The 11,190-nt window shown below is 40.9% G+C and overlaps 1 protein-coding gene across 2 annotated transcripts; it reads left to right on the forward strand.

The window, feature by feature from the left end:
* The first annotated feature begins 696 nt into the window (after positions 1 to 696).
* c19h18orf54 (chromosome 19 C18orf54 homolog) lies at positions 697 to 10,756 on the forward strand. Of its 2 annotated transcripts, XM_041960617.1 has the most exons (14): positions 697 to 860; positions 1,533 to 1,668; positions 1,839 to 1,995; positions 2,373 to 2,540; positions 2,738 to 2,885; positions 2,991 to 3,060; positions 4,405 to 4,606; positions 5,085 to 5,173; positions 5,686 to 5,794; positions 5,879 to 5,989; positions 6,249 to 6,342; positions 6,429 to 6,480; positions 6,831 to 7,008; positions 9,881 to 10,756. In XM_041960617.1, exons 2-13 carry the CDS (start codon positions 1,534 to 1,536, stop codon positions 6,945 to 6,947), a joined length of 1,452 nt encoding a protein of 483 aa, XP_041816551.1. In that variant the 5' UTR covers positions 697 to 860; position 1,533; the 3' UTR covers positions 6,948 to 7,008; positions 9,881 to 10,756. The 2 variants fall into 2 exon arrangements, with proteins under 2 accessions (XP_041816551.1, XP_041816552.1); XM_041960618.1 differs by having other exon boundaries at positions 697 to 1,668.
* Positions 10,757 to 11,190: the final 434 nt, after the last annotated feature.

Genomic DNA, 11,190 nt, shown 5'->3' on the forward strand with positions numbered 1-11,190 from the left:
ATGCCCTAGTGTGTCCACCTTTTGAGCTGCTGGAACTGCAAATTTATCTTTGGAGATGAATAAAGTATCTATCTATCTATCTATCTATCTATCTATCTATCTATCTATCTATCTACAAGTACTGTTAGCAGACATTAAAACTATCATAAAGGACTATGTGTGCAAATCCTACAGGAACACTGGGACTAAAGTGACAGAAGAAGACATATTTAAAGTAGCCTATAAAAACACATAGGAGTTGGTGGAATACGAAGCAGGAGCCCATAGGAAGACATAGTCATTAACTATCTGAGAATAGAACATACAGGTCTAAATCAAACACTCCATAGAATAGGTAAGCACCACACTGGACTATGCACACCCTTTAGTAAACCGGAAACTGTCAAACAGGTACTGTTTGCAGCAGGTATGGTGAAGAAAGAAGGGAACTAATGTCAGCCCTAAATGGTGGAAAGAAAGTATTACATGGACGGTACAACTAATTGATTACTTAAGAGCAACAAGAATAATACCGGTAATTTATTTTTATTTCTTTATTTTATAATTTCTTTATTTTTTTGTTTGTTTGTTTATATGTCAATCGACTGCTCATCACTCCAATACAGTAGGTGGCGGTAAAGAGAAATTAAAATTGTTTGCCGATAGCCATTGACAGTCGAAGAAGAAGAAGAAGAAGAAGAAGAAGAAGAAGAAGAAGAAAGCGCTCGTTTGGCTTAAACTGATTTCAGATCAGCTAACAGTCAGCTAGTTTTACCCGGGAGCCTTAAATCTTTTTTGGACCATAGACATATAAACAACAGTGACCGCACGCGAAAGTGTCGACACGCAATATACAGAAAAGGAGACGTTTCGAAGTAAAAGTGTGTTATTTTCGTGTGTTAAGGATTGGCGGGTTTGTTTTGGAATATTTGAATTGGAATTCCTGTTTTTAGCCTGGTCGTGCTGCTAAGTTAACGTCAACGTCAGTAACTGTACTGAGTTTAACTTACCTAGCGTTAACTTTTGAGATTTTGTCAATATGTGAAGTGATTCCGGTTGTGAAAGGTCCTAGAAACACAAAAAAACATTAAAAAACGTTACACCAAACTACTGTTGCGTAAAAAAATGATTAACGTCAATTACTTAAGCTGTTAGGCTTTTACGGTAACGTTACTTTTTGGGTATCGGTTGTTGTTTATCTGGCTGTTGGCCTGGCTAAAGGCAAATAAGCAAACTAACGTCAGTCAGTTTTTCTTACACACTCTTACTTTCACAGAGTTTAATAGCTGGTATCCAAAAGTTGTGACCCCATAGACCCATAGATGGTCTCACTTCAGTGGTGTAACACACAAACAAATGAAGAAAAAATCCTCCCTCTTTGCTTGGGTTTTAGTTGTTTATGTTGTATTTTGTTTCTAAATGCTGTTTGTGGGAAAAGGCATATACACAACCATCCATCACAGTGAACATTTTACACTCCTCTCCAGCATCACACCACCCTTTTCTCTGTGATTTAGTCATATATAACCTCAGAGTGTACTTCTTTTTGTCAGCATGGAGTCCAGCAGCTTGGTTGGTGACTTTCTGTCTCCAGAGTCAACGGTGACTTCCCTGCTGTCGAGCTCAGGACACCTGAGGAGCAGCCTACTGGCCCCTGAACACAACACCACCTTCAGATATGGCGACAAGGTTCGCTTTGCTTCTACTTTTTCTGCTGGGGGTCTGTTTTTACAGCATTGACTGGGTACTGCCAGTGTTTGTCCCCTATATTCCTGTAATTCCAAGATGCTGTCTGAAAAGATCTTGATGGTGCTGGACTTTCTAAAAGTAAATCCCTCGTACTTATTGATTGATTGCAGAACTATGACTCAGCCTCAGCTGCATTGGATGCTTACATCGCAGACTTTGAGAGCAGTCGTCAGAGCAGCAAGTCGTTGACAGAAAGGCTTGTCATACCGCAGGGTCTGCTCGCCGCGTCGAGCATACCCAGAGTGGGCACGCTCAGAAACAAAGATGGTAGGTCACCACACGGAGGCGCTGTCACTGAAAAGCAATATTGAGGTCTTAACTGGTCCACACAGTTGTGTCAGGTCCAGTACTCTTTTAACAGAGACTGATAAAAGGGGTAAAAGGGGTTGGAATTTGCAAGTGGATTTAAACATTTTTTGTTTTAAAAAGAGGAACTGAGTACAACAAAGTTGTGAGTATGACATGTGACATGATGATTATACATTTATTCATTAATGTAAGCATTTTATTATATAATCATTTATGATTATATTTCTATATTTCGTTTGGGCTCTTAAAACCCTCCGTGTACACATACAGCCCTGACTGTCGTTACAAGTTTCTCTGACTGTTATTGTCCTTATGTGTTTTGTTTCTATCCATAGTTCTCAGGGAGTGTTTGACTGACAGGGAGCTGGACTTTCTCACCCTTCCCGTCAGTTCCCTTCATCACAGCAGCAACCAAGACAGACTTTCCATGACGACAGACGAGCTGCTGTCTATCCCTTACGACGGCTCAATGCCTGTCACCCACACCTCCACCATCATACAAGGTCTTTAAACACATTACTGCCTCTTTCACCTTCATCCCAGGTCTTCAGATCCATCACTTTGAAATTGCAGCATTTGTCTGTATTTCACACAGTGTTTGGTGAAACGATGAATGGGTTGATAGTATAAATAATCAATAGATGAATCATTATTAACATTGTTGATCAGTTTCTCTGACTTTTCTCGTTTCCTGATCCAGGGCTTTTATCCCAGTCTGGAGCCCAGACCTGCCCCTCCTCCTCCAGACCAGCACAGAGAACCCAGGACAGACTCGGCAGCAGCCAAGCTGCTCCTAGACTGAACCACCACCACCACTCTCATCCAGCCAAGACTCCCAAGAGCTCCAGGTTCCTGCTGTTTGCACTTTGCAATGTTTTCAGAAAGAGTTCTGTTCTGTCTTGTAGAAGGCCTACATCACATTTTACGTTTCATTACTTTCTCTTCCTGTCCAGGTGCAGAGGAAGACCCGGGGTGGCCATGTTGAAACCAGAAGTTGACATCTCCTTAGTCAGCTGCCATAGGGTGACTGTCATTCACATTTGAATTCCCTCGTCAAGGTCACTTTGTGTTTTTGGGTCTGACTATGAGTAGAACTATGCAGCCTACAAAATGCATTTTACGATATATTTGCTCAAAATTGAGTTATAACCTCTATCTGACTTTCTGACATCTCTTTTCCCTATATAAAAATATGCTATAGTAATGTGTAATTTCTCTGAAAACGGCTTTTTAGATTTGCAGTAAGTACAAAACAGACCTGACAACCAAGTCAAAACACAGCATCTGCACTTAAGCTATAGCTACTGCATTCTGGCTTTGTACTGATGGTGGCTTGGTAATCTTTGTGCTGTAGGGCACCTCAACACACCCTCTGCTAATGAAAGATGGCTAACTAAGCCACTGCTATGTCAAGTGAAAGCTAGCTTGTGTACCTCAGCTAAAACTAAAGCTTTCAGTTTAGTTATTGATTTTCCCCTAGTTATCTGTAAATGAAAGATATCAATTTTGATTTTCTGTTGTTATTTCACATAATTCAAGACAACATCTAAACCAGTTCCTGATGGGGAAAACAAACACCTTAGCAGATCTCAGTAGCTGCCATCCCATTTCTTGACCATTTGGTGGTTAAGCTACCTTAACTACCATGTGTTAAAATGCATTAGGTTCAACTCAACAAATATTAATAGTACTATTAGCCAAACATACCTATAAGCTATGGACTGTAAATAATAATCAAGGTAAAGGAAATTTTCTCAAACTAGTGAAAATGGATCAAAAATCAGAGAACACATTTTGTTGGTAGATACTGCATTTTCTCTGAGCTGCCCATGAATATTACTTAAAGGCAGACTGCAGTATCAGCATTTTGTGTGGATTGTATGGGTTCTATGGCAATAAATCTTGTGCCTCTGCATTAGCAACAGCCGTGGCTGAAGGCATTAAGTGTTAGGGTTGTCTGTCCGTCCATATGTCTGTCCCATTCTTGTGAATGTGATATCTCAGGAATAACTTCAGAAGATTTCCTCACATTTGGCACAGTTGTTCACTTGGACTGAAGGATGAAATTATTAGAATTTGGTGGTCAAAGGTCAAGGTCACTGTGACCTCACGAAACACGTTTTTGGCCAAAGCAGCAACAACAACAACAGCAAACTTTTATACAGCACCCTTCATGGCAAAGCAATGTGTTTCACATAAAAGTAAATATTTAGTGAGCTGGCTTCCCTGATCTTTATAGGTATTTGTGTTCCAGAGCTTGGGGCATAAATGACAAAGGCTTTCTATCTGCTGTACTTACTTTGCTGCACTGTGCCTTTGTAGGGCAGTATAGTGAACCTCACTGTCCCCTCTTTCTGACTCCATCAGTCTGCACCCAGGACAGCAAAGTCAGAGCGGAAAGAGCCGTCTTCATCGCTCCACCTCCCTCACTGGTTCACAAGCAACAAGATTGACATGGACTGTTCTGGAATCACCAGTGTTCCTGACTTGAAGTATCCAGCCTGGATCCAATGCTGTGACCTCAGCGAGCCACCACCACCCACAGAGTCGGAGCTGTGGGATGACCATGGTACATCACACCCCGCATGGCACCAGCACTGCCAGGGTTCATGGTTCAGGCCTTCCATCATACATTTTGCATGTGCCTCACTGTTACTGAGCCCACATGGCACTGCAGAATCGCTGCATCATGTATTTGTCAAAAAATATAATCTCATCTGCTTAAATCTGACAGCAACAGTTGTTATTTCAGACCGCAAGCTGCTTTTGTCTTTTGTGTGAAATTGAGAACTGATGATGATTTAAAAAAAAAAAAAAAGAATTACTATAAATTTTGAGCACCTTTATCATCATAAACTACGAGTGCTGTGTGAGAATGGAAAAGCTTGACAGATATCCAAACAGTATCTAAGTGCAATAACCATTTCTTGTCTTAACAAACCATAATAATTTTAGAGTGATAATAATTATACAGAGCCTGGTGTGGAATAGTTTCAGCATCAAACAATCATTATGTTCTTTGCTGAGGTTATATGTTGTTCTTCCAGGTGTTCATCCACCTGCAGCCCCCAGACCCAGAGCTCCGTCCTGGGTAGCAGAGCTGGAGGATGATGATTGTGACCAGACACTTGCACGGGTGAGAGAACAGTTTCATCAATCAGCAGCTTATGTTGTCTGAAACTGCACCCGACCTGAAGAAGGATCCATTACTGAGATAGATTAGTCATCCAACAAAGACCTGAAGCAGAAGGGTCCTGAGTCAAGAAAAAGTGCTTAATAGACTGTTGGTAATAATGTTGTTGTTCATGATAAGTGTGAAAATAGTCTCCTCTCAAGGTCCACTTACCAGCTGTTGCAGAGCTTTTAATTGCATCATGGTCTTCATCATTGGATGGAGCTAGCTCAGGTGTCATCATGTGACTGTAGTGGAACTGCGGTCACATGTTAACAGGCAGTAATCGCTGACTCCATTTGCTGGAGAGGATCATGAGATGCAATTAAATACTCTGAAAAAAATGTGGACCTGCAAGTAGAAATGATTTTGTCACATACACTGTTCCCAAGGTCAAGAATCAATCTCCATGCCCAATTATTTGAATCATAACCAGTGTGTGTGAGAGATTTTTATGTGTTTGTGTGTGTTATCAGGTTGACAGCCAGCAGACTCTCAGAGATCTGAGGCTTCAGTTTGCTGAACAGATTTCTGTTCTCACTGCAGGGCAAGCAACCTCAGACATCATGGAAACTCTCTTCAGAGGTAAAAACTACAAATTGTTGATGTAAAACTACATGACATGTTTGTTATAAACTCCTATTTACGTTTGTGTTTTTTTCCTGTCAGACAACAAGATTGAGTCTCTGATTCTGAAGGCAGATCAGGTGTTGAGCTCCTTGTCTCAGAATTCGGGTGCAGCATACGCGAGTGAGACCAGCACTCAACCCAAGACACAAGGTTTGTCAGTTTCTCCTCCCACAGCTGCAATGTTAGTCAACTGATACAACAGACAAGTGTCATTGTTGCTTTAAATTAACTTATTCACTGTCCGTCCATCCACTGACGGTGAAATGAAAAAAACAGCCATCAGCCTAATGTGGGGGAATTTTTTAAGTGAGACTTTTTAAGTAACAGTGAAGTCTGCATCACTGTGTCGAAGAGGATTATGATAGTGGTGCTTTTTATTGAGTAACTGTTGTTGTTCTTGCTGCTGTAGTCTGTCCTGCTGATTGTGCTGAAGATGCTGTCAGTCCATTGAACACTGAGGAGCTCCTGCTCTGGTCCTCCTCACACTGTCATCCAGTCACTCTGTAAGACTTATTTTCACTCCCTTTATTCGTTCTGATGCACCTTGACGAAACACTGAATGATATGATATGGTATGTTGAACCCACAGTGAGTCAGCAGCAGCAGGTGTCACAGAGGCTCTGACTGACAGAGGAGCTCAGGTAGGTGTTAGTCTGTCCCATTTCTCCCTTCAATTTTCACAGATCCACTGCAGAACCTTCACTGTTAACTGTTTCATTCAACTTAAAGACGCAGTCCGTCCCGCTCTCTCTGCTATGTACAGTTAAACCAGCCCAATGTGTGATTCTCATTTAGCACCACCTCCTTCACAGTGCCCACATTTCATACTTGAATTTTATAGTCAGGTAAACAATATGCCAATAGTTGATCAGCGAGTGTAGAATTCAGCAGCGTTTTCCAGTGGTTCCTTTGCCAGACATACATTGAAGTCTAAATGATCCTTTGACCGATCCAGGATCACAATGCCCCTTCTGTCTGCCGTCTGTCCCAGGCTCCGTGCCATGGTCTCCATGGAAACAGCATCTTTAAGCAGCCTGGTCCAGTGGAGGCTTTGAAACAGATGTTGTTCAGACTGCAGGCAGTGGAGGCCAAGCTTCAGCAACAATGACAGGCATCAGTAGCTCCAGCACTCATTGACAGGCTACAGGCAGGAGACTCTAGGGAAGCAGGTAAGAACAGTTCAACTGCAGTTTACCTGCCTGAATACAGGTGTGTTCAACAAGGAAGAATGTTTCAGGACAAGTGTTAATGGAAAAAATGTAACTTGTGTCTGAGATGAATCAAACACTAAATTGGCTTTATTTCATTCATTTATCATTCATATGGAGTTCCTGGAAACACCTCATGACTCCGCTGTCAACATTCAGTCTTGTTGTGAAGAACAAACCAAACTGTATTGTTGCATGCTTTGTTCATAGGAAGGGTTGGGTTGTGTTTTTTTTAAAGGATAACTTTTGCTTTTTACAACCTGGACCTTATTTGTAGCATTAAATACGACCATTTACTCACCCAGACAACTTTGGTGGCATTTGGAGTCGTTTTGAAGAAATTAGCCCCAGAGGAGCGTAATCTGCGGCGAAACTCGTTCATATTCCAATATTTTGTTAGGATATGCTGGTGCTATTCCCCTCTGAGCCCGTGGTGGCATGTTATCAACATCCGGCGTCTCTAGACAACTACCTCTGACGTGGATGATGTCATTACCGAACGCCGCGTGCTGCGAGCAGCCAGCCACAACACCATACCGACCGCCGGCTCAGAGGGGAATAGCACCAGCATATCATAACAAAATATTGGAATATGTTGTCTGGGTGAGTAAATGGTCGTATTTAATGCTACAAATAAGGTCAAGGTTGTAAAAAAGAAAGTTATCCTTTAACTTTTTGATTCTAGTAAAGTAGTTAGCAAGTTGTGATTCGCTGAGTACATTTTACAACCACTAGCCTCTGCTTCAAAACAAGGCCAAGATGATGATAGAGAAACGTGCTCAGCTGTCTGTATCGGTCTTGACCCCACATGCTTTATATGAATGTATGAGTGTGTATGCATTCAGCTGAGAGGTTGTGTCCTGCGGAGTAGAGGCTGGAGAGTTGCCTTCAGTGTTTGACAAAAATTAGCAAAATAATTGATGACAAAACACATGAATAATTGCACTGATCACGCAGACAGAGGACATCCTCATTAGACGGCAGCTTTGGAAAACTGTTGGCAACAAGCGACAGTGAGCTTTAAAATGGCCATTGAAAGCCCTGCGTTTTACATATAGGCCATTCAGATGTTTATGGCCTTAATGAATGAATGACTGATCTCTATGTACATTGCGCTCTTCACAGCAGAGCCATCTCTAAGACATATTACAAGCATACACTAAAACAGGCAACGTTGTCAAAGTAACAGGCCTGTGTCCTACGAGGAAAATGTAGGCTCTGTAATTTTAGTTTAAAATGTCCTTTTATTTTTTGCTGTTGACCAAATATGCACACTAATGCCAGATGCCCCAAATCATGTTTTAAAAATGAAATATGGTGTTATAGAACTTGTGCATTAATATATTGTATATGACCAAGTTACAGACTGTGTGGGTTCAAACGCACAACTAGCCTTATTCTCATTTACAATAATTCACTACATTTTTGCAGCTGGGTCAGCAAACTCATTAAATTATCTGTGTGTGTGGTGGAATAGTGGCATTAGAATGTGCCATTGGGTGTTTATGGAGGAAATGTTTCTCTGGGACATGCCTCTCATGTCCTCGTGGAAAGCCCTGGTTGTGTTTGTTTTCCTGGTGGACCGTCATTGTGGAGGTAACTGCAAATTAACAAGCGCCACATTATTTCTCACAACAGGATTAACATCAGAGTGACTGTGTAGCGTGAACTGACGCTGCAGCAACTTGACGATCTCTATGTATTAGGACCGGTCCGGTACAAGTCTGGTCTCAGATCCTGTCTTGAGGCATTGTTTTAGCCATGCTAGTGTATTGGGTCTAGTGATGACAGGGTCCCTCTGTCAGTCAGTCAGTCCACCACTTTGGTCCAGACAGAAATATCTCAACAACATTAGATGGATTGCCAAGAAATTTAGTACACACATTCATGTTCTCCAGAGAATGAACACTAATGATTCGGTCATCCTTTGGTTTTTCGCCACCAGCACATCAAAGTTGTCACTTATCCTGTGACATACTCATATATGGATTGGCACCAAATGTACAACCTCAGCTATACTTTATTTTACTTTGCTGTGTTTCAGCTGCACAATTATTGCCAAACATCAGCCTGCTTGCATTTATTCTTGCAAACATGTTAGCACATTGACATTAGCATTTAGCTCCAATCATTGCTGTGTACAAGGACAGCCATATAGCATACCTCTAGCCTTGAGTTCAGTGCTCCACTTCACCAGCATTGGGCTCTGGGTGATGGCATATGACATATATGCAAAAAAGTTTCCCTTCATCTTGCAGAGCTAATTATTAAGTTATTACATTGAAACTTTTGCCTTCTTTGAAGATGAACTACAAGATAAGTCTTGTCTCTAACTTGCGTTCATGCTGTATGCCATCTAGAAGCAGCACTGTGCTCCTATGGTTGAAGTTCTGTCAGCATAACAGTACGTCACATATACAACTGGGTATAGATATGAAAGAGCCATGAACTTCAATCAATCAACCATTTGGTGTCAGAAGTCAAAAATATTTGTTTAAAAATGTCTGATAATTGTCTTTAAATTGACAAATGTTGCATAATTTGTCATATCAGTGTCCTCCCTTTAGTTTAAAATGAATCATAACTGGGTTTAAAGAACCTTGTTTTGTTTAGAAGTAAAGTAATGTAAATTTCTCTTTGGAGATTAATAAAGTATCTATCTAGATGGTCTTAGATCTTTTGACTGCAGTTCACGGTCACACCATGTGGTTAGATTTCTTGACGGGGGCTCATGAAATATAGCTGTAGATTGTGACTGAACTGCTAGCATTAACTCCCAGTGGCAGTTTAACGTGCATTAAAAGCAATATTTTCTTATTTTATTTATCCTCAGAGCTCTGCGTCACCTGAGCCGTCTGATGGTGCAGCAGGAAGAAGACACAGAGTGGAAGAGGAGGAAGATGATACCTGTCTATGTTCTCACTGTCCTCTTCTTGGAGATTCCTGTCATGTCCAGTCGCAGAAAAACCATATTTTAGATGAAAATGTGCAAGTCACTAACACAGTACAGAGACCAAAGCAGACCCATTTGGAAGTTGTGTGTGTGTTGAAGCTAAATGTTACTGTCAAAAGCTCCAAAACCTTGAACACAGTTGACTGTTCTGCTGGTTAAAATTTTGATTGAGACTGAAAATAACCAATGTTGTCCATTAAAGTAACAGTGTGATGAGAGGATGGTTTCTATAGCTCTGATGTTAAGTTCAATAAAAAAGAAGCAACATGGAGACCAGGCATCTGGAGAGTTGTTTGAAGGTGGATTTCCTTCCAGTCTCTGTGCTGAAATGTCCAGGACCTCTCTATTGAACACAGGGAAGAAACAGTAACCATGTATGTAATATGCTATCAAGCATGCTAACATGCAACATATTAAACCTAAGCATTTTAAAATGTGGTAGCATGTTAATCAGCTTATTTTTAGTATATCACGATTAGCATGTGATGTGCTCAGTGATGGTGTGTTCATGTCCAGTGTTGTTAACATGGATGTTACCATGTTAACTGGACCATTTAGAATACTGAACATGTGAACTATAACTGTAGCCACATTATCATGACATTTATTTATTACAAGCCCGACTCCACAAAAAGTTTGAAGCTGTGTAAAGTGCACATAAAAACAGAATGCAATCATTTGCAACCAAGCTGTTTGCTGGTGAACCTCAGTCCATCCTTGCTTGTGAACGACTGAGCCAGGATGCCTCTGTTACCAATGGACCTTTTGAACAGAAACAGAAAATCAGATTTTTGATCCACTAGCAATTTGCCTCTCAGCTGACAAAGAGAATATTCTGTCTTGTCTCACATTTGAAACCATTAAAGTGCCAACATTTCCATGCAAGAGGCTTGCCTCCAGCAGCTCTGAGCTCGTTTGTTTACACATTTGGACATTAACAGAAATCGAACCTCTTTCACAACTTCCCCTAAACTTAAAGCTCTTGTTTTTTTTTTTTGTTTTTTTTTTAAATAGTGTTTTGAAGTTGCCATTGACTTCTAGTGTAGTCTATAAAGTTAGGAGACTTTTGAAAGGCAGATTTTAAAAAGAATGAACTAGATCAAAGCAGTGGAGGGTGAGATATCCTAAATTTAACATCAATAATCCAAGATGCTACATTTTCCATTTACTTCACTTTACTTCAGCCAGTT

The sequence above is a fragment of the Chelmon rostratus genome, chromosome 19 (assembly GCF_017976325.1).
Source record: "Chelmon rostratus isolate fCheRos1 chromosome 19, fCheRos1.pri, whole genome shotgun sequence".
Taxonomy (NCBI): Eukaryota; Metazoa; Chordata; class Actinopteri; order Chaetodontiformes; family Chaetodontidae; genus Chelmon; species Chelmon rostratus.